The 23,386-nt window shown below is 58.4% G+C and overlaps 1 protein-coding gene across 1 annotated transcript in view; it reads left to right on the forward strand.

The window, feature by feature from the left end:
- LOC148162118 (uncharacterized) overlaps positions 1-23,386 on the forward strand; it is a 97,113-nt gene that overhangs the window by 5,658 nt on the left and 68,069 nt on the right. The window contains 1 exon segment of the mRNA XM_088020288.1: positions 81-240. Coding sequence (XP_087876414.1) covers positions 81-240 — 160 coding nt within the window.

The following is a 23,386-nucleotide window of genomic DNA, read 5'->3' on the forward strand; positions in this document are numbered from 1 at the left end:
GCGGTGGCCACGGGCTCGGGGACGGCCCCAGAGGGCCAGAGCTGGGGACTCTGACCTTGTGACTCTGCTTTCAACTGCAGGCAGACAGAGCAGGTCCAGCTTCCCGAGCATGAAAAAATTCGTAGACATATGGGAGATTTTGGAGCTCGCAAACGGTGTGACTGTTCTCCCAAAGATGGTAACAGACGGCCACGGGCCCTCCCGTGCAGGCCAACAGCACGCCCGGCCCCCATCCATCCCGTAGAGCTCAGTGCTTCTCTCCCTCCTGCAGCCTCGTGTGCCCACACCATCCTGCCCTGAGAGCCCGCGTCCACCCACCTGTCCCCTCGCGGCTCCACCCGCGGTCCCCCTTGACCCCGGGAACATCGCTCAAGACTGCAGGTCTGCACAGCCAATGGCCTATTGGGACGCGTTGGAATACCCCAGGCCACTGATGGGGTGAAGTCTGGGGCCATGGCCGTAGCCCAAGCGGGATCCTTTATGATCTTGGAGAGATGGGGATAGGAAGGCGGTAGGAGGGCAGGTGTTGGCCAGGCAGGAGGATGCCCGACCGGACCCATTCTGCCCACGCCCTCCAGATTACGTGGGGGAAAGAGTCTGCCACACTTCTCTGCTGGGAAGTAGACCACGGCTCTTGGACCAATGTCGTCCTTCTGTATGCGTCCCACAGCGCGTCTGCCACCAGTCCCCGTGGGCCCTGACGTCCTACACTTCCTCAGGAAGTCTTCCACTTATTCGCCCAACATTTCCAAGCACCCGTGACATGCCAGGCACGTGCTAGCTGCCGGAGAGAGGCAAACTGGCAAATTCAGTTTCAGAGATCTGATGCCAGGACAGGCTCGCACCAGCGCAGCCGCCCTTCACACGACCGCAGACTCGGGAAAGTGTCTGGAGAGAGTGCAAAACAACGGCAGGTCTGACTCACGCCGGGTGGAGCAGGAGGGGTCAGGGAGGGCTTCTCGGAGGAAGGGACATTCGGAAGAGAGCTGAGGCACAGAGGTAGTTAGGGAAGTTGGGTGGGCTTCCACGGAAGAGGAGACCACTTGTGAAAAACCCCAGAGTGGTGGAAGTGGAGGGAAGGGTGGGGGGGGGAGAGCACAGGCCGTGGAGGGAGGTTCAGTCCGAGGACAGGGAGCCCCGGGCAGGCTCGGGGGCTGAGCTTGGAGCCCAGGACCCCCAAACGGAGATGCCACGTGGGGGGCTGGAGTTCAGAGGACAGAGAGATGTGGGAGCCGGACACGTGGAGTCACCAGTATGTAGTTGGCGATGCAATTCGCTGGTGCGGTTAGGGCCACCCGAGGAGAACACAGTAGAATGGCATCAGTCAGCTACTGCCACGTAAGGACCACCCACAGGATCTCTGTGCTATGAACCGACATGAATGTACTTAGCTTTCCCGTCTGGGCAGCATGGGGTCAGGTGGTGCAGGCCGGCCCTGCTGGGCGGCGGGGGTCTCCGCAGCTTGCGCCCGCCTTGGGGGGTGACTGTCCGTGACTGGTTCGTGCCGGCTCTGCTGCCATTGTCCCCCTCCCACCGAGGGCGGCCACGTCCCGCTCGTCTCACGGCCACGCCGAGGCCACAGCAGGCGAGGCCACAGCAGGCTGGGAGGAAGGGCTCAGCACAGGACTGCATTTCTGCCTCAGCGGCTAAGTGAAGCATGTCAAGGGGCCAAACCCCAAGTGCAGAAGGGCCTGCACAGGGTCTGTCGAGGGTCACAGCCCTGGGCACGCGCAGGAGCCCAGGCTGAACCCAGCTCTGTGTCCTCACACAAGGGCTGCACCCAGGCCTTGCGTGGGCTGTGGGTGGGGTGGGGTGGGAGGGTGTCACTGTATAGATGGGGCATGGGGGGGGTCAGCATTGAACAGCTGGGGGAGGGGCCCTCGCGGCTGGGGCTCTTGTCTGAGGAGGAAGTTGGGTGAGGGGACCCCGGCCATGGTGACCTCACTTCCCTGACAACAGAGCCCATCAGAATTTGGAACCCAGGTAACCAGGAACCCACATTCCAGAGACAGCCCCCGGCCCAGCTCATTACATTGCAGATAGTGAAACTAAGATGTTCGCGTGCTGCGTTCCCAGATCCGGAGGTTGCCGACGGAAGAAAGCGCGCCCAGCAAATGCTGTCTCAAGATGTCCTTTCAGGGCTCCCCACCGCCTCTGGCCGTTTGGTCGGAAAGACCACAAGGTGACACCAGGAGCCCCAGAGCCGGCCACCCAGCCCCACAGGGTCTAATCCACCTGTGCAGCCCCAGGTCCCCACCCGTGTGTGTGTGTGTGTGTGTGTGTGTGTGTGTGTGTGTGTGTGTGTGTGTGAAGAGGGGTCATGTAGGGTGGGCCAACCCCATTCAAGAGCAGGCTGATGAGGGGTCAGATACCCAGTGGGCAGGTCTTGTTCAAGGTCAAGGGTGGCTGGGTGGGACGGGGTGTGTGCGGATGCGAGCTTCTGCCCTGGGTTTATCCCAATTGCCCTGGAGCGGGGGTCACTGTACCGCGTGCAGGGCTGGGCACGCAGAGATGTGTCTGATCTGGGAGCAGGAGGGGGACAGGGCAGGGGGACAGGGAGGCTGGCTGGGCAGGGCTGTGATGCCTCTGGGCCGGCTACCCATCCCTGTCTTTGCAGACCACGGATGAAATCGGGAGGAGGCTGGCAGACAGCCATGATATTTCTGGGACCTGGGGCGTGACACCACAGGGGTCCCCAGGAGCAGGTGCTGGGGATTGCGGGGGAAGGCCTCCGACACCACCCAGACCACTCTCCCTGGTGGTCATTGACTGGATTGTGCTCCAGGAATGGAGCCCACGGAGACCGAGCTCGAGGCTGAGAAGCCTGGGGCGGGGTGCCTGTGGGTGTGTGGGGACGGGTCGGGGCAGGCCCCACAGGGAGGAGCCCCGAGAGGCTGGTGTGGGGCCAGGAGCAAAGACTGTGTGCAGAGCACCCAGCGGGTGGACTGCAGTCGGGGAGACGTCCCGGGGAGGGCACCTTCCTGGCTGCGGCTTCTCTGGGAGGCTCTGGGCTGGGCTCTGTCTTGCAAATACCCACGGAGAGCAGGCACGGGGGTGAGCTTTTCTCCTCTCACAGATGTTCCACGACCTAAGGAGCTAGAGCCGGCTCCAACTCCCTCAGCAGCTCTACAGGGAGGGGTGGTGCCTGCAGAGACTTCAGCAGGAGCCCAGGAGCCGGCAGTTGACCCGGCACCTGCCCACGGAGAGCCTGACGCCGACCAGGAAGGGTCTGCTCGAGAACCTGTGCCCGGAGAGCCTGCCCCTGTTCTTGCCACTGTTCCTGCCGGAGCCAGGGCCCCTGTGCCTGCCCCGAACTGTGGCCCTGCTCCTTGCCCAGACCCCGCTCCTGCCCTGGATCCTGACCCGTCCCTACCCCTGCCAGTGCCCCTGTCCCTGCCCCTGACCCAGATACTACCTGGGTTCCTGTATGTGCCACTGCTGCAGACCCCGTCCCTCCCCTTGCACCTGCCCCTTCCCCTTCCCCTGCTTGTGCTCCTGTTCTGGCCCCTGACCCAAGTCCTGCCCCTTCCCCTGACCATGCCTGTGTCCCTGTTTTCGCCTCTGACCCAAATCTTGCCCCCACTCATGTCCCTGTCCCTGCCCGTGCCCCTGCTAGAGCCGATGGCCCTTCCCTTGCCCCTACTCGTGCCCCTGCAGCTGCCACTTCCCCAGCACCTGCCTGTGCACCTGTTCTTGCCCCTGCTCCGGATCCTGACCCAGCCCCTGGCCTGGAGCCTGCCCCTTCCCTTGCCCCGGTCTGTGCTCCGATTCTTGCCCCTGACCCGGGTTCTGCCCCTGCCCCTGCCCCTTCCCCGACGTGTGCACCTGTTCTTGCCCCTGACCCAGCTCCTGCGCTGGATCCTGCCCCTTCCCCTGCCCCTGGCTCTATTCCTGTTCTTGCCCCTGTCCCGGCTTCTGCCCCTGCACCTGCCCCTTCCCCGACGTGTGCAACTGTTCTTGCCCCTGACCCAGCTCCTGCCCTGGATCCTACCCCTTCCCCTGCCCCTGCCTGTATTCCTGTTCTTGCCCCTGTCCCGGCTTCTGCCCCTGCAACAGTCCATTCCCCTGCCCCTCCCTCTGCTCCGGTGCTTGCCTCTGACCCAGCTCCTTCCCCTTTCCCTACCCGTTTCCCTGCCCCTGCATGTGCACCCATTCCTGCCCATGACCCACCTCCTGCCCCTGCACCTGTCCGTTCCTCTACCTGTGTCCCTGTCCCTGCCCCTGCAAGAGCCAATGCCCTTTCCCCTGCCTGGGTCCCTGTCCCTGTCCCTGCCCCGGCCAGAGCCTATGCCCCTTCCCCTGCCTGGGTCCCTGTTCCTGCCCCTGCCCCTGCTTTCCAGCACCACGGGCCCTTCCCTTGGCCCTGCCTGTGCTCCTGTACTTGCCCATGACCCAGCTCCTACCGTGCATCCGGACCCCGTCCCTGCTCTTGTATCTGGTTCTGCTCTTCCATCTGGCCCTGCCCCTCCTCCTGTTCCTGCAGGGCTCCCAGAACCACAGCCAGAGCCCACATCCTCGTGGGGAGAGCCCCTTGTACAATTCCCCTTATTTCCATCACCCGACCCTGATGCCCCGCCAGATTGTTTCATCCCCTCCCCCTGTGTTCTTTCTCTCTGGTACATATTAACTGTTATATTATCTTTCCTTATCCTCTACGCTGTTTATTATTTATTTTAAATAAAATTAATTGTTTTCTGTTGGACAAGTCTGCAGCATTAATTATATTCCCAATGCTGTGCCACCGCACCACAGAACATTGCTGCACAATATCTGCTTCCGCAAAGGACACCCTGAACCAGAAGGCCTCCCTGCCCATTTCTCCCCGAGCCCAGCCCCTGGCGACCCCTAAGCTGCTTTCTCTCTCTGTTCCTTTCCTGGGTGTTTCCTGTACGTGGAATCACACAATAGGGGCCTTTGTGTCTGCCCCCCTATTTTCAAAGGGAACTCGTTTCCTTCTGTGTTTATTGGACACAGAATTTCCCTTATTCGATATTGAAATGCCTGGGGCTTACAGATCAGACGTAATCAGAGAGGCCACTTTAGGAATTATGGGCACAATCTTGGGGCCGAGACCCCTGTTCCTGCTGGGACACCTCAGCCTGACCCCAGACAGGACAGGGCTGGTTCCTCCTGTGGCCCACACAGAAACCAGGGAAATGCAGAAAGCTGGAAGACACACCCCAAAAGGCAATGCATTGCTCACAACCCAAGGCCAGAGAAAGGTTTCAGCGGACTCTGGTCCAAACCACGCTCCAAGTCACTGGGTTCCACAGGGAGAGACCACACGCATGCAAGTCCAAGTGGGGACAGGCACGGGGGGAGTCAAAGAAGCGGAGCTAGCAGGTAAGGACTCTGGCAAAAACAAAAAACTCTATGGAGGCAGCGCTGGTCACCCTCAGACGGGCAGGTGTCTGGTCTGGGGACCAGCAGCCCTGGGGAGAACGTGAGGAAGCGGAGGTCCCCTGGAGGAAAGGGTGACGGCACCCCTGTCTGGGAGGACAGTGCGCAGCACCCATCCCAGCCTGCAGGTGCACCCATCACCTACTGTGGGCAGCCCAATCCCAGCTTGTTGAAGGGAAGACCCGTGTCCATAATCCCCTATTTGCAACAGAATCCATAAAGGGGAGTTTGTGGGTCAACACGTATACAGTGTTTAAGGTACAAGTCTCGAATTCCAACATCCATGGTCTGCTTGTCCACCTTGAGCCTTGTTTGGGAAGCAGGGGTGGGGACGCCCGGGGCTGTGACCTGTGGGAGGGGTGGGGAGGGTAAGCTCTGAATGGAGTGACCAAAGCACACGGGGTGACCTGCCCAGGAGGGACCCTCTCATTCCCCAGCCCCTCTCCTGACCTCGTGCACGATGGCGAGGGTGTGATGATGAAGGTGCTGGCCCTTGGCTGGCGAGTTCCGTAGCTGGTGTCGGAGCTGCTCAGGCTGCACACCGGGCTCTGATCCCAGAGCTGGCGTGAGAGGTGAAGCTGCAGCTGCCCCAGTCTCGGGAGCTGCAGCTCGCATCGCTGTTGGACCTGCCTCGAGCTCTGGGGCAGGTGCTAGAGCTGAATCCCCCTCCAGAGATGATCTAGATCCGGTTCCGCACTTGGATAAGGCTCTTGAACCCACGAACGGCTTTCCTCCCCTGCCCATTTCATGGATGACAAAACTCGGGGCGGTGACGGGACCGGCTACATGGGGGTAATGGCTACGGGGGGATTCAGCCCAAGGATCCTGCATGCCCTTCACCTCGTGCCCCATACAGGTCCGTCCTGAGGTGCCCGACAGGGGCAAGGGCCTGAACCGCTGCTCCCGGCACCTGATCCCACCTGATCAGAGACACTCCCCTGGGTTGTGAAGTCCTCGTTTGACCTCTACTCCGGCCAGCCCCACGCGAGCAGGGACCGTGCGTCCTCACTGCTTGGGCACCATCTCCAGATGGCGGACTGGCCACTGCAGCGGGGTTGGTCACCACTATACCGTCGACGTGGATGCAGGAGCAGCTACAGGCCCAAAGCCCGCTCCGCAGCTCGAGGCATTTGATCTTCTGTTGCGGTGCCACTGCTGGGAGCTTGGGAGCCCGGGAGCTGGAGCCAAGTGCGCCCCAGTGTGAGTAAGCCCGCTGGAACTTCGGCTCCATCACCAACTCCAGAGCTAGAGCCAATGCAAAATCCGAGCTGGCCCAGCTCCACAGTCAGCTGCGGGTGTTCCCCGGACACGGAGCAGGCGCTCGCTCCCCCTGCAGAGCTAGAGCCAGTGGGCTCCGCGCAGCAAGCCCCAACCCAGGACCTGCTGGGTTCCCTCTTCCCTCACAGACTTCTACAGTTCCTCTGTGATTCCCCAGCGCTGGGACAGAGCAGACACTGCACCCACACCACCCCCTCCTTGGGTTTCCAGTTCAATAGGAGGGACCACAGACAGATAGAGGCGTGGGGCACGCTCCCCTGAGGAAGGCAGGGGTGCTCACACCCGTGATGGAGGGCTCCCTCTCATGCAGATTGCCGGCCCCCCGCACCTGCTGGCCACACCTGCCCCTGCCTGGATGTCCAGTGTGGGTGGGCTGGGGGGGGCCTGACCTCTGGATGGAGCATCCCCAAGGCTGCCCAGGGGGTGTGTGGAAGGGCAGGCCCGGCCACTGACTTTGCTTCTTGCCCACCTACCTCCAGGGCCATCTCCTCTGTTCTGGGCACATGGCTGGACTAGTCTCGGAGGACTTCTGTCAGCCAAAGACATTCCCTGCCTCAAGCAGCTGGTGGCCCATGTGCAGCTCAACATGCCCTGTTCCGACCTGGAGCACCAAGCCCACCTTCTGCTGACCCAGCTGGAGCACGCAGAGCCCACAGTGGCCGAGCCTGAGGGTGAGAACACCGGGGCTGGGTGCCTGAGTGTGTGGGGGGAAGGGTCAGGGCTGGTCCGACAGAGAGGAGCCCCGGAGGCTGGTGTGGGGCCTGGAGGAAAGACTGGGCTCCGAGCGTCCAGTGGGTGGACTGCAGTCCGGGAGACGTCCCAGGGAGGTCTCCTTCCTACCTGGGGCATCTCTGGGAGACTCTGGGCTGTGCACGCACAGGTGTGTGTCTGATCTGGGAGCAGCAGGGGGCTGGGCAGGGGGATAGTGAGGACATCGGGTAGGGCTGTGATGCCTCCGAGCTGAGTGACAGTTCCTGTGTTTCCAGAGCCCCATGGAAACTGGCTTGGATTCTGCCCCTGCACCTGGCTCCTCACACGAGTTAGGGACACAGGTGGAGCCTGGCTCTAGCTCCTGAGATGGTGGAGCAGCTGAGAGAGGAGAAGAAAAGCTCAGCCCATGGCTCCTCTCCATGGGCCTTTGCAAGACAGAGCCCAGCCCAGGGCCTCCCAGAGAAGCCGCAGCCAGGAAGGAGCCCTCTCTGGGGCGTCTCCCCGCCTGCCATCCACCCGCTGGGCCCTCTGAGCCCAGTCTTTTCTCCTGGACCCTCACCAGCCTCTGGGGCTCCTCCCTGTGGGGCCAGCCCCGACCCGTCCCCACACACCCACAGGCACCCAGCCCCAAGCTTCTCAGCCTCGGGCTTGACCTCCATGGGCTCCGGCTCCTGGAGCACAATCCAGTCAATGACCACCAGGGACAGTGGTCTGGGTGGTTTCAGAGGCCTTCCCCCACAATCCCCAGCCCCTGCTCCTGGGGACCCCTGTGGGGTCATGCCCCAGCTCATGGAGTAGGAGGAAGTGTCTGCCAGCCTTGTCCCCATTTCATCTGTGGCCTGCAAAGACAGGGACGGGTAGCCGGCCCAGAGGCATCACAGCCCTGCCCCGCCAACCTCCCTATCCCCTGCCCCGTCTCCCTGTTGCTCCCAGATCAGACCCACACCTGTGCGTGCACAGCCCTGCACGCGGGACACTGAGCCATCCCCGCAGGGCCATCGGGATAAACCCTGAGGCAGAAGCGCGCAGCCCCCCACACCCCGTCCCACCCACCCAGCCTTGACCTTGAACATGACCTGTCCACTGGGTATCTGACCCCTCATCAGCCTGCTGTTGAACGGCTTGGCCCGCCCCACATGACCCCTGTTCACACACACACACGCACACACGGGGAGGGGACCTGGGGCTGCATACATCGATTAGACCCTGTGGGGCTGGGTGGCTGGCCCTGGGCCTCCTGGTGTCTCCTTTCGGTCTTTCCAGCCAAATGGACAGAGACGTCGGGGAGCCCTGACACGACATCTCCAGCGAGGGAGTGTTTGCACAGTTTGCTTTCCTCAGCCTGTAGCCTCCGGTCTTTGGGATGCAACATGCAAACATGTTTTTGGTTCGAGGATCTCCAACGAAATGAGCTGGGCAGGGGGCTGTTTCTGGAATGTAGGTTCCCATGGCAGCACTTTGTGCATCACGGGGACCCCTGGCATTCAGACTGGCAAGTTACCCCTCCCCACGCAATGGCCGCGGGCATGATTCCAAGAGTTCCCATAGGAGCTTGCCTGTCCCAGGGCTGTGACATGGCTCCGCTGTGGCTTTGAACCCAGGTCAACCTGACCCAAGCCTGAGCTCATGCAGGAGCCTGAGGAAGTAGCCTTGAATGGTACAGCTGAAAGTGATGGAAGCTTAACTTTTACTGAATCTAAATATTAACTGTTAAATGTAAAAATCATAAAACCTGTAACAGAAAAGGGTGAAGGGTGGGGACTCCTGGGTGTCTCAGTCAGTTAAAGCATCTGCCTTCGGCTCAGGTCAGGACCTCAGGGTCGTGGGATCGAGTCCTGGTGCGGGCTCCCTGCTCAGCGGGGGGGTCTCTCTCTCTTTCTCCCTCTGCTGCACCCCCTGCTTCTGCGCTCCCTCCCTCTCTCTAAGAAATAAAGTGCTAAAAAAAAGTTTCTCTTGAAAAAAATAAAAAGGTTCGGTGACAGGTGGACCTCGGCAGAGTGGCTCGAGCCATGGGCCGGAGCTACGGCCGATGCCAGGGATGCCCCCGGCTCCTGCCGTGGAACCAGCCCGGGACCTGAGCTGGAGCTGCAGCTGGAGCTGGCTCCGTCCCCGGTGGTGGGGCTCAAGCTGGTTCTGGAATGCACTCCAGGGCTCAGTGAACTCTCAGGCTGGCATTGTTGCCAAATTTGGTGGAGGAACCGGCAGCAGAGAGGACTGCTGCACTGGAGCTGGTCCAGGCGAGCAGGTAGAGGGGCCTCTAGCCCGGGAGCTGCCGCCGGGGGGGGGGCCGTCGTCCGCAGTCGGTGCGGGGGCTGCTGTGTGCGGTGGCTCTGGCTTTGTGGGTGGAGGTAATGCTCGCGTGGCGCACGTCTGAGCCTCTGCTCTAGCTCGCTAGTTGGCAAGCGCCCCTGTGTTTGTGCAGCGGGGGTAGGAGCTGGCTGCAGGGGCAGGGGGCTTACCCACACTGGGGCGCACTTGGCTCCAGCTCCCGAGCTCCCGACAAAGGCACCGCAGCAGAAGATGGAAATGCCTCGAGCTCTGGAGCGGGCTTTGGGTCTGTAGCTGCTTCTGAGCCCCGTCAACCCTGCAGTGGTGACCAGCCCCGCTGCAGTGGCCAGTCCTCCATCTGCAGATGGTGCCGAAGCAGCAGGAGGAGAGAAGATCACCACCCTGCCAGGGTGATCACCCTGTGCTGATCCCCACCGCCTGTCCCTGTGCCTTTCACAGGAAACCCCGCACAGCCTCCCATAGCAGCACTGAGCTGCCTTGAGAAGTGGCTCTCGATCTCGGGCTGGCTCTCACTCTGGCAATGATGCTGGATCGGATGAGAGAACTGGTGTGCAGTTGGCTTTGCTCCGGACCTCATGCCGGAGCGGGTTTTGCCTGTGGACGGGGTCCACGGGTCGGAGCAGAGGGGCTCTCGTCTGTGGGGGCACTGGCTCATGCTCTCGAGCTGCTTCCATGGCTGGCTCGAGTCAACTCGGGGGTACGTTCTAGTGCATCAGATGGTTCTAGATCTTAGCTGCCGCCAGGGCTGACTCTGCCCCATGCCTCCTGCAATGTCTCGTGTTAGAGATGCTCTAGCTCTGTATCGCCCGCTAGCTGACTGCGGGTGAGTAGGACCTTAAGACAGCCTCGGAGAGTTTTTCAGGACCTAGAATTCACAGCTGTTAGGATCAGGTCACTTAGTTAGACACAAAAGTGGTTAATATCGTAAAGGACAATAAACTATATCCTTTGATGTTCTATTTTCTTCCCGGACCGAAATTATTTGCTTCTCTACCGGCAAAAACCTTCACGCAAATGTCTAATTTCACTAAGTTGGGGACCTCTACTAAATAGCAGTCAGTTGAACGAAGTCCATTTTCCCAGTCTTCGGGTGGCCTGTACCCTTACGTGAGAAGAAATGACATGCCAGCCTCCTTTCGCCTTATGTCCAAGCTCGGGCGGTCAGTATTCTCTTTACTCTCGCTCAGCTGGCAACTCTGGTTCAGAGGCTAAACATTGCCTTTGGAGCCTGGGTTCGAGTTCTGGCTGTGAGCCAGGTCAGCTGCGTACCCATGGTGTGTCTCGGGGTCCTCATCTGCGGAGGTGAGGGACACTCACGAGGCGTCATTATGGCCAGTGATCACATGGTCTTCTATCCTTTCACTTTCTGCTTCTCCATATGAGGCCTCTTAGACCTCAGGCATATATCTGGATTTGGTTTGTAGTCCAATCTGACAATTTGACTTTTTATTGGTGTACTTAGTCGGCTTACATTTAATGTACATGCAGTGACATTCAGGTGTAACTCTACCATCTTATTGGTTTGCTCTTTCCTCCATCTGTTCTTTTTTTGAAAACTCGTTCCATGCCTTCCTAAAGATTATGCAAGTATTCTCTGTCACTCCAGTCCCCTCCATTAACGTGTTATTATGCCTTCTCTCATTATTCCTTCAGGGACTGCTCAAGGGAAGTGCTGTCCCCATAGAAACAGTCCATCCCTGCGCTGTCGGGGCATGCCCCCCTCCCGTTCCCAGATATTAGCAAGGCCCTGGGCCTCTGTAACAGGGGTTGCAAGCTTTCCCTGTAAAGGGCCACATAGGCTTTGTAGGGCCTCCTCAACTCCACCATTATAGCTTGAAAGCAGCCATAGATGATATGTTGATAAAATAGCATGGTTATGTCTAAACAAACTATCTTTACCAAACAGATGACAGGTAGACTTTACCTGTGAGCAGTGTGCTGTGACCCCGGCTTTATAGCCTCAGCATCTCTGGGTAGGGGTTGGGGGGGCATCTGGCTCCTGGGCTCCCCTTGGCTCCAGTACTACTCTTCCTCTTCCGGTCTCTTTGAGCCTGGAGGTGAGAACGGTTTCCCATCTACCTGTCCCCGGGAGTCCCTCCAACTGCTTTGGTTTTTTATTCCCACCCACACATCTGTAAACAGTTCCTCCACTAAACTCTTCAACTGAATGCTGCAGCAGGCCATCCAGCTCCTGCAAAGACCCTAACGGAACTTTAGGCTTACAGCACGCACGTATTCATTCCACTGTGGCCCAAGTTGCAGCCAGCAGTTTGCAGATTGGCCTCCCTGCCCAGGAAGAGCCTCCTGCAGGGCAGACGCCATGTCTTAGTTATATTTGCATCCCCACCACACCCATCCCTCACCTGGGCACAAAATGGGAATGAAGAATCTTGGCTAAACTGACCTAAATTAGCAATGCAGAAATGGAGCCAGGAGAGGTCAGCATGTAGAAAAAAGACTGGAGGGGTTCTTATTTAAAGTGGGTAGGTTGTGAAAGAGAACTATCCAGGAGAGAGTGAGTTAATCGAGGAGAGCCAGAGGATTTGTCTCAAAGTTATCACAGAAGGGAAACATGTAAGGACCTGGTGTTACAATGTTAAGTCTTCAGTGTGGTTGAGCTGTTGTGTTAACAGTGTCCTCTGTGGAGTGTGGTCGAGCACTTGGTGTAACAAATGTCAGCTGTTGAAAGAGGTGAATGTCAGCTGCCGCAGTGAGTCGGAGTAAGGAAAAGAATGAGCACAAGTTCATTTTGCACATAGGAGGCCACGGCGTCATTTGAGAGGGGTGTCCAGAAAGTGGCCTCTATTCAAGCCACATAAAAAGCAGCGAAATAGCAAACTGGAACCAGAAAGTTGGAGCAACTACTCAAGAATATTAACTTTTTTAAAAATAAGTTTTTAAATGGAGAAGGTAATACATGAAAATAGTCAAGATGAGACTAGAATTTAGAAGTTTATGTTGAACACATTGCTTCAAACACATAGTCATAATGGATTTATAAATTATGGAAACAGAAAACAAAAAGACACAGCAGGGCTCGAAAACACCAAAGTTATTGGACCAGAAACAGAGGTGAGAGTGGCTCCTGTCGGCTGGTTTCTGGGGCTGGAAGTTGGCCACCGGAGTGGGCAAGGGGTTCACCCCACAGGCTTGGGTGAGGCTGTCCTACGTGGTGTAGGAAACTAAACCAAACAACCAACAAAACCCTGTTGCTGACAGCTGCCTAGGGCTTTTGAACACACTGGGGGCTTAGGAGTACAAAGACAGAGACCCAAACTGAAGACCAAGAATGAATACCACTGCCTGCAGACCCTGCATCTGACATGCTCTCCCTGTTATTGAAAGCCTTGACATGCCACGTGGGACCCCGTTCTGGGCTGAAGGTGGAAGCGATGGCAAGGCCACTGACTAGGGAAGGGTGAGGAGCAGGAGGGGAAGGGGGAAGAGCCGCTATCTCCTGCCCGCTGCCCGCAAACCTAAATTCCAGGACATGTGAAGAAACCCAATGCTAAGAAAGTTAACAAGTCAACAGTCAAAACATTTTCTTCTCCTTAGATAATTGAAAGTAAGAAACAAAAGACAGAAATGAAATAAGAATAGATGGATAGGAAAAAGGACCAATTAAAATCTTCAAAGTAAAAAATAAAAGTCATTGAAATAAATACCTCAAACTATCACAAACAAAACGACCTCAAGACAAAATTAATAAAGGCTGTTTACCCATCAACTTGCAGCAAGGGAGCCCTTCTGATGTCACTTTCAAAGGTTTTAGAAAGGAAATTGAGTTTTATCAGGTAGAAGGGGAAAAGTCTTGGACTGGGAAGCATCCTATTAAGGTGGGATTTTGGAGTAGAAGAGACTTCAGTTTGTCTGCAGGTACTTCTGACCGTCCTTGGTTGTCTGAAGGGGGCCAGGAAGCAGTTTGGGCAACTTCCAAGAAGACGGACTGTGGGATGCTAGGAGAGACAGGTGTTCTGCAGGGGGCTGCACCTTGGAACCAGTGGGGCCGCTGGGACTCTTTAGAGTGAGTCTCCTCTTGAGAAGTGACCCCATGATAAAGGTGCCTCCAAACCGACTCTCAAGGAGCATTAAGGAAATGACCACCTACTGGGGTGGGTTAGAAGGAGGTCTCCAAGAACACCACTACTCCGGTAGCATTTCCATCTTGGAACAGAAAATCTATTTGCCAAGACACATGACCCTTGAATAACTTTTTTTTTTTTTTTGAGAGAGAGGGAGAGAGAGAATGAGAGAGAGCATGAGAGGGGGGAGGGTCAGAGAGAGAGGTCGATCCCCTGCCGAGCAGGGAGCCTGATGTGGGGCTCCATGCGGGACTCGATGCGGGACTCGATGCGGGACTCGATGCGGGACTCGATGCGGGACTCGATGCGGGACTCGATCCCGGGACTCGATCCCGGGACTCCGGGATCATGACCTGAGCCCAAGGCAGTCGCTTAACCAACTGAGCCACCCAGGCGCCCCTGAATAATATGGGTTTCTATGGGGGTTTTTCCCAATAAATATACATAACAGTGCTGTAAATGCATTTTCTCTAACTCATGAGCTCCTCTCTAACATTTTCTTTTCTTTAGCTTTTTATCGTAAGAACACAGTATGTTATACACACAACATACAAAACGCGTTCATCACCGTTTACTTTACCGGTAAGGCTTCCGGCCAACAGCAGGCATTGGAAGTCAAGTTTTTTCGGTCAACAATTATGACTGAGGGGAGCAGGCACAGCTAACTCTGTCGGTCCTGGGTCAATTACATCGCGGACAACTGGCTTTATTTTTGATCAGAAGAAAACCTCAATTTTAAAGCAGGGAAAGAGTTCAGACCACACTTCCAAGCTATGAATCAGTAACAAACTTTAACAACAGGAGCGCGAAGTTGAGCTCTCTCTGGACTCCACTGTTGGCCCGCTCTTTGGAGGCCACTTACGGGAATCGTATTCCGTAGGTGCGGGACAACGCCGCACACACCTGCGCGCAGGGGAAGCCCGACAAGGCGGCGAGTTAAGGGACCGGGAAGCCCCCGGCGACCGGGAAAGGCAGGACTCCGGGGGCCGCGGCCGCCGCCGTCCCCGGACACGCGCACCTGGGGCACAGCCCCGGGCCGGCCTCCGGCGCGCGCCCTCGCGCACGCGCACGCGCCCAGCCCCCAGCGCCCAGAGCCCGGGGCGGGGCCGCCGGGACACACCCCCTCCGCGCGCCGCGGGGACGCCAACGGGCCGGACGCGGGACAGAGCCTCTTAACGCCGCCGCCTTTTGTGCCCTCCCTTCGCCGCAAGCTGTCGTCATCAGGCTCCGACGCTCTGTGAAGCTCTCGGGCTCCGGCGCTCGCATTGGCAGAGCTGCTCCCGCCGGGCGACCTGACGAGACCCACAAGTGAGTCCATCCCAGGGCATGCCATGCACGTTTGGCCCGGGGACAGATGCCCTGACTTACTTCCTGAGAGGGCAGTGCAGCATGATCCTTCATGATGTTATCTAGCTGCCGTCTACTAAAAGGTTAGAACACAGGTTGTCCAGCCAAGCAGTGGTCCCTGCTACCGGCCCCACGGCTGAAATCATACTCCTTCCTCCACCCCCCTTTCGGGCTGGTCTCTCCCAGCTCGAAGCTTGGCTGGTCTGATGTGTTTGTCCCACGGTTGCCTTGCCTCTGATGGGCCATGGGTGCTGCCATTGTCCACTTAGAGTTTACCACTTGGCATGGACGTGGAAGTGTCCCAGTGAACCTGCCAGTTCCAGACATTTCTGTCCCGTCCCCAGTGAGTATCAGCATGCCTCGCCCTTCATGGAGTTGGGGTTGACTACCTAGCAGTACAGTAAGTCGGCTCCCCGAGTGCTCGACCGCAGGCATGGGAAGCCTGACGTAGCCGAATGTAACCGTGGCTTCCAGTGTGGTGGAGACGTAGGCAGAAACGTCCCCCCAAGCAGGGACCGGGATACCCCAGCCCGCAGAGCCGGTATCTGCAGTGAGAGGAAGCACCGATCGTGCTGGGGCTCACGGGAACAGCGGCAACAGGGCGAGCATGCTCTGTTCTGCGGCTCCTGGAGCTTGTATTCAAGGTGCTGGGGACCCAGGGCCACTCACGGACCATCGCTTCAGCACAAACCGTGCGTCCTGGGGGACAGTGACTGAATCCTGCGGGATTCTGGCCCAGGGTGGGCACCTTAGCTCAGCCATTAACACGCCTTCCCACCCTCCTTACTAGGTCGCTGCTTCTGGGTGATGGGGTGAGGGTAACAGCTGTGAAGCCAGGGTCATGTGCCGACGTTCATACCTTCTTTACTTTGAAATAGGTCTCTTGGTAGAAAACAATGTTGTGTGGAATCCTGTTTGATGGTCTCCTACAGCACAATACACTGCTTAAAAACGTAGCTGCTTCAAACCATGATTTATAATTTTTTTTCACCCTTTGGGGGGTGGCAGGCCCCGCGTGGCCTTCATGTGGTTGCAGTCATACGGTGGCTAAGGCTGGCACCATCTGAGCCCTCTTCCCCGGGCCGGAAGGCTGTGAGAACTGGGGCTGCAGATGCCTCTTTCTCTGTGTTCGGCCCCGACATGGGGCTAGCTTGCGGTTCCTCACAACACGGCCGTCCGGGATGGTGACACTTCCTACATGTTGGCTGGCTTCCCGAGATCAAGTATTCCAAGAGAGAAAAACTGGAAGCCACTTGAGGCCTAGCCCCAGAAACTAGCACGGCATCCCCTCTGTTCTATTCTGTTGGTCAAAGAACCCACCTAGTTTCAAGGAGAAGGAGCATGGATGTCACATTTTCAAAGAATTTGCAGCCATCTTTATCTTCCGCGGACAGTACGTCAATAGATTGGGAACTCCCTAAGCACTGGGGTGCTGGGAGACAAGGCAGGGAAGCCCATGCTGAAGGATCTATCAACTTCTGTAAGGACGAATAACTTTTCTTCGGAGGTGGAAGGGGTTTGAGGTCACTGGTCTGCCCCACAGCTCTTCTCCTGCCAGCCTTCCATCCACGCTCTTTCCCAGGCAGCCAGGAGGGTGCCCAGTGAACCGGAGGGGCGTCCTTTCCTCCAGGCGTGCTGCACCCTGGAAGTGTGGTCCCGCTGGTCAGCATGCTCCCGCTCGCCTCCTGCCTTCAGGGGTCTGGAGCTGAGGAGCCAGCCCTGGTCCGTGTCACGTGGCGGGGATGAGTACCCCACTCTCCTGCGGTCTCTTACCCTGTCCCACGCAGGGGGGACACTGGTGGACACTGGTGGGCACTGGCGGTTTCTGAAGTGTCAGTGTCCCTCTTGTCCGCCTGGCCCCAGTGAGTGAGTGTCTTAGAGCGTCTCCTCCATTGGGTGGAGGGGAGAGAGGTGGGGGACCTCTTCTCCCGAACAGTGTCGTCCTGATAAGGCAGAGCCTTCTAGGACTTCTGCCCACCCTGATCCTTTCCCCACATGGACAGGGGTTGGCAGGGACAGGCAGCAGGTTTTAGTTTTGGCCACTGTCTTCAGAACGTGTGTGTGCCTGTGTGGTTGGTTCGTGGGGGGAGCGGTGCATTCTCTCAGCCTGGCGTCTCAGCTGCCATCAGGCCCACAGCCCTGTTCAGCCGTGTGCTACCGTATATAAAGTGCTCTGCAAACACACTTCAAACTTCCCCAGCTTCATCCAGACTGCCACCTCCGTGCCCCTCTGTGGAAACTCGCAGCATGGAGCCGTGGGCCCACTAGCATTAGACACGGTGGCAATTTGCCTAGCTCCTGAGTTTGTCGTATTCTTAGTGCAACCAAGCACCTTTAATTTGCATTTTGGGAGGTTTGACTGCTGTGAGAGTCAGCCTGTCCAGCAGCCCAGGGCAGGCGGCTGTGGGGACGTGCTTCTTCTCCACTGCGGTTTTGTGATTTGGACCATCTGTCTATGAGTGGGTCACCAAGCACGGCGCAGAGGGACTGACCTCAGGCTGGTCTGGATGTTGGGTTGGTTGGGGGGAAGGAAGCTGCGTCTGCAACACACCTACTAGGTGCTACTGCTCTGATTTTGCTCACACTGCCTAGTGTTAGACCCCTGGCTCCCCATCTTGGTGGGGGGCTGGCAGGTGCAGTGCACCCGAGAGCTTTCGATGATTTGCTTTGTTGCCTTGCCTTTGTTCATGGGTCTGCAAGCTCCTCAGCTCCCCACTGGCCTGGGATAGCATGTGTGAAGGACCCGACAGAGGCAGTGGTGAAGGGGGCAATTGGGAGAGGGCTACAGACAGCCCTCAGAGCCCCATAATTTACATTTTAATGGCTTCTCAACACTTACATTCTTGAATTCCACCTTAAAGTTCTCATCAGAGGTCTTTGCCAGCAAGGGACTAAACCAATAAAGCTGAAAGGCTGTGCAGTTGCTGAAGGATGCCATGGATGAAACCCTAAGAAAATTGGGGTTCTAAGGAGATAGGACCCTCCCGTGGGAAGAGCTAAGCCATGCCTGCCCCCTCACACTCTTGCTATTGCACGAATATTCTGTGTGTTTAAATCCATCTCCACTGATGTTAATTTGAGGTTATTTATGTCAACAGAAAACTTGCCCATGACCCTAATTGAAACACAGCCACTGCAGGAGTCCACTGAGGAGCATTCGATCCACTTGGCAAAGCCAGGCATCCATAAGCACCCCTGCATCCAGCCGCATAGCCTGGCGGATCCTCCCTCAGGTCAGGGATTTAGAAGCTCTGCTTTGCCCTCCCAGCCTCTTCCTGCTGGCCAAACAGGTGTGCAGGGTGGGGAGGTGGGGAGTCACTGAAACACAGACAGCAGTTCTCACTCTAGAGCCTCCGTGGAGGCGCCGTGGGAAGAGGTGGGATTTCTGCTGCCACTTTCACTGGGAGGAGTCTTCCTGAGGTAGAAGGGCTCACACTCCTGTGAGAGAGAAGGAAGAAGCCACACCTCTCTGCCTTACAGCAAACACTAGAGACCTTGCACGTATAAAGGTTTATGTGTGCCATGCTCTGCTGGCAGTGTGTGCGGGGGTGGTCCCAGAGATCCGGCCAGGAGCCCACACAAGGAGCAGCCTGTCTCTCTGTTTCTCTCCCCCTCTTTGTCTCTCCCTCTCAGTCTCATTCCCTTTCTCTGTTCCTCCTTTTCTGTTTCTTTCCCCCCTCTCTGTCTTGGGCCCCGTCCCCCCCTCTGTCTCGGGCCCCATCACCCCCCTCTGTCTCAGGCTCCGTCCCCCTCTCTGGCTCTGCCTCCGTCCCCCTCCCTGTCTCGAGCTCTGTCCCCCTCTCCAGCTTGGGCTCTGTCACCATCTCCATCTCGGGCCCCATCCCCCCCTCTGTCTCGGGCTCCGTCCCCCTCTCTGGCTCTGCCTCCGTCCCCCTCCCTGTCTCGAGCTCTGTCCCCCTCTCCAGCTTGGGCTCTGTCACCATCTCCATCTCGGGCCCCATCCCCCCCTCTGTCTCGGGCTCCGTCCCCCTCTCTGGCTCTGGCTCCGTCCCCCTCTCTGTCTCGAGCTCCGCTCTCTCTCCCTGTTGGCAGTGGCGCATCGGCTCCAGAGCCTGCTGTCTGAACTGGGAGATGCAGTCAAGGGCAGCTGTGACTCACTTGCTTTTTCATGTGAAGGGCCGAGAGGACATAGGTCAGTGATTCCAGTTCCCTGGGAATGATAACAACACTCTGGACGAAACCCAGGCCCCCATCCACAAGCAGACCCTGGAGTACAACCATGCCTGTAACAGACTAAAAGCAGGGAGCCCCACCAGGGAAGCCAGTGTCCCGGCAGGTGACAGCAGGACTTCTGCTCACCCCCAGCATGTTTATCCTTTGGGGTCAGAGCCACGGCTGCCATGCGTGGTTTGAGCCCAACTTCCCAGCATGGGGGTAACTTTCCGTGTCCACCATAAGGACAGCTTTTGCTGTCCCCCAGCCCCTCATACCCACAGAGCAGTCTGCTGGCTGTTGTCGGGGGTGTGCCCGGCTAAACGGGAATGCAGAGCGGGGCAGCATGCGGTTCCAGGACAGGCTCAGGACGCAGGGCAGCTGTAGAGTGTGGGTCAGTTTGCCAGCCCCACAGGAGAAAGCATCTGTGAGTCCTGGTGGGCGGCAGCGCTGTTAATGGGCATGCTTCTCTCTCTCTCCTCTTCCCGCACATCTGTCTTGGAGGCTCCATGCATGCTCACCTCTCCTTCTGGAGCACATTTCCAGCCAGGCAGGGGCACCTCAGAAGCCCAGTTGGCTAGTGCTTTGCCTCTGTGCAGGTGCAGCCTCACCTCCTCCCACCCCCGTCCCAGTCACGGGCCAGGGACGTGGCCCGTGACGGGTTAGGAGCTGCTCCTTCAGCCAGGGGGTTACGAGAGGAGCCGCCTTGATTGCCTCGCCTAATAAAATAGCAAGCAGGTAAGAAAGGTCAGGTGCACAGCTTTCGATTCCCACATCACAAGGGAGGAACCTACATCTGCAGCATTGGGTATATTTCCCTGACCAGGGCAGCTGGTGCGGGGACTGGTTTACTCACTTTCCGATTTTCACTCCACCACTCTGGCCATCATAGAATCTCCTTTGAGCTCAGCTGACCCAGCCCTGCCGCCCCCAAGGCCGTGCTTGATGACAAGACAGAGGCAGCTGTGCGGACCAGCCCCCGGCGGTCTGGTCCTGCCTCAGCATTTTGTGAAGGCGGTTTTAGCAGCAACGCTGGTTCCCTAGGCTGCCGACTTGTCCCCAGGTAGTGTCCTTGTGTTTTAGGCTGAGCGCAAGGGGTGGCTGAGATGACAATGCGAGCTTTCCCTGCAGAAAGCAGGCCCAGACTGGAGGCAAAGTCTTCCCACAGGCCTGCAGACACCCGCATGCCACACCAGACCTCTCTCCGTAGCAGGTGAGGGGGCCTCTGTAGCCACGGGTGCTGGGTGCCACGTGCGGTCACGCCTTGGAGCCTGCGCTCCTCCGGAAGACTCAGACACAGTTGGCCACTGGGACTGCTTTCTGTGCAACTCTTTTCCTGACCCTGTTAGCCACCTGATATGGAGCCGGGAAGGCTCCTTGCCCCCACCTGCCATGCTCTGGCCGGAGATAATGAGGCCACCCTCGACTCTTTGGTGGTGGGGTGTGAGTGACGATCAGGAAGGCCGGGCACTCTGAGGCTTCCCAGGGGTTGGTCTGACGTCATTCCAAGCAGATGATAATTACATTATCATTCTCTCTCTGCATCCCCCAACAAGACACCATGGAGTTATTTATAAATGCGGGCCCCTGGGTGCACTCCTCACGGGAAGGACCGCAGTGACAGCGACTGAGAGGGTGGTGAACAGCGCACACACGGTGCTAATGAAGGGGGAAGTGCAGGGAGCACAGTGTGTGGGGAATTCGAGGCAGGCTGGTCCTGCTTAGGGGGAGGAGCCCAGGCCTGCTCCAGGCCCCGGTCCAGCTGCTGTGGTCTGCAGTTTGGCTCTCAGAGATCTGCTAACATATGATAATACACCAGCAGACGTGGATTGTCTTGTGTGTCAAGGGCGGAGGCACGAGATGAGCTGCTTTTTTCCTCCCAGGGCTGGCAGGAACTGGAAATAATTGAAAGTTGTTAGGGTCCAACATGCTGTCCCCAAAACACTATCATTAATGCCCTAATGACTAACTGTGTCTTTCAGGAGGCAATGAAGGCAGCTGAGGGGACGAGGGCCCCTGGAGAGGATGGGGAAGTGCGAGGCTGGCAGCCTGCAATCTCGGGGGTGGACTGAAGCTGCTCTGCCTGTACCCCCACCCCCCACTCTGGCCTTGGTAGCGGAGACCCCAGGGTCCTTCCATCCTCTCTGCCCACAGAGTCAAGGTGAGGGAGATAGCCAGAGCCGTGTAGTCCGGACGTGATAAATCCTTGCAACCCCGGTCTCCGGGTCCCCGTCCTGCGGGATGCTCTGCCACTGTTCCTTCTTGCTCACTTCCCAGCACCGTGCTCCCTCCCCCTGACTGTGAGATCCAGTCAGGGCTTCTGCCTCCTCCGACTTCCTACCCCCAGAGCGGTCCTCCCAGAGCACACGGTTGAGCATGTCCCTCTGCTCCAAGTGACAGCTGCTGTCCACACTGCTGCGGTGGCCCTTGCCTCTGTGACCCCTTTCTTTGGAAGGACTCGTGACCCAGATGCTGTTTGTGTTCTTGCCTCCCCAGAGCTCCCGCCCTTCTGGGTGGGTCCCACCTACACCCTCTCACCCTGAAGTCTGGGGCCCTTTCTTTTTAAAAGGCTGTCTTTGAATACACAAGTGACATGTGAAGACAAATGAGACACAGCTCTTCCCGACCCCCCCCCCATGCTTGTATGGACTGCTGCCTTGTGTCTGAGTGTCGCCCAGCCTCGCCCGTCTCTGAATGCCCAAAGGGGCCTTTGTGTACCGGGGCGAGGATCCTACAAAAAGAAGTGGTCATAATGGCGATCTTTCAGTGGGTGGGCTTCCAGTGGCCCACGAAGGAGTAGGGTTCACAAAGGAGAAGCCTGGGAAATGCCTCCTGCCCCAGGCTAGGGGCAAACGGTACCAATACGGGCGCCCAGCGTCACAGCTGCATCCCCAGGCCCATCCCCCAGTCCCTGCCCTGGCAGCCAGCTGACCCCTCCGGGTGCTAAGGAGGCCCAAGGAGGCCTAAGGAGGCCGAGCGAGGGCGAGTTCCTTCCCGTGGCTCCCCGAGGGGTGCGGGGTAGGGAGTCCGGGACCCCTGTAGGCCTGGCTGCCCCGCGGGTCACTCCTGCGCAGTCGGAGGTCGCCGCGGTGCCTGTGACCTGGCTCGTGCTGTGCGATGCTGCACTGGAAGAAATAATCTTTGCTAAAAACAGGCCCCAAATGCACAGATGAGACACAAGGGTTCAGCTGCACGGAAGTGACCGTAATATAAATAAAGCAGAACGAAGGCCAGGAGGTAGTCAAGAAAGGATAATAAAGTAAAAACAGGAGAGGCATTGTGTCCCCTGAGGAGAGCCTAGTAGCTCTTCAGACGGTCTTGGTCACCTTCCTGGGTCACCTGCGGGCAGGTGTGTTGAGCCACGCACCTGCGAACGTCGAGGCAGAAGCGCAGCCGCGTCCGGGGCGTCGGGACCCGCAGACTGGCACATGGATTCCAAGGCCGGCAGGAAGGCCGGGCACCTGCTGAGGGGCGGGGACAGGTGCTGGGCAGGCTCGCCCGGGGCGGGGCGACTTGGGCAAGGCCGGCGGCCCGAGAGGGGCGGGGTCTCAGGACCAGGCCCCGCAGGCCGGGAGACTGCCCGCTATGTAGACTGCTACAGGACCCCTGCCCAGCGCCTCCGAGACCTGCGGAGAGAGGAGGGGGAGGGCGCCGGCCGCGGAGGGCCCAGGTCCAGGTCCACTGGGCCGGTCCCACGGCCGAGAGCAACCAGGCCACTCCCCGGTCAGTGACCCGTCCCCGCCACAGGCCACGCCCACGGCAAGTTACCGCCCCTTACCTTCCCTCTCCCCTCCCCGCCCTCCCCATCCTCGCCTAGCCCTGGGAAGCGCCCGGCCAACGCCCCACCCCTTTCCCTCAGGGACCCGCCCTTCCCACCCCTACCTTTGGCCCCGCCTCCGTCTTCACTGTCCCAGCCCAGGCCTCGCCCCCGACGCTCCAGGGACCTGCCCTTCCCCCGCCATATCTCCTCCCCTTCCCAGGGCTTGCCTCCGCCACTCCCAGGAACCGCCCCAGGCCACGCCCCCAGTCAGTGACACGCTCCCCGCTCCCCCGTCCCCTCCCCGCCCCACTGTGGCCCTGCTTCGCCTCCACCTACGACGGAGCCC

The sequence above is a fragment of the Eumetopias jubatus genome, unplaced genomic scaffold, assembly GCF_037043125.1.
Source record: "Eumetopias jubatus isolate StellerSeaLion01/CBP00866 unplaced genomic scaffold, mEumJub1_p1.0 scaffold_20, whole genome shotgun sequence".
NCBI lineage: Eukaryota > Metazoa > Chordata > Mammalia > Carnivora > Otariidae > Eumetopias > Eumetopias jubatus.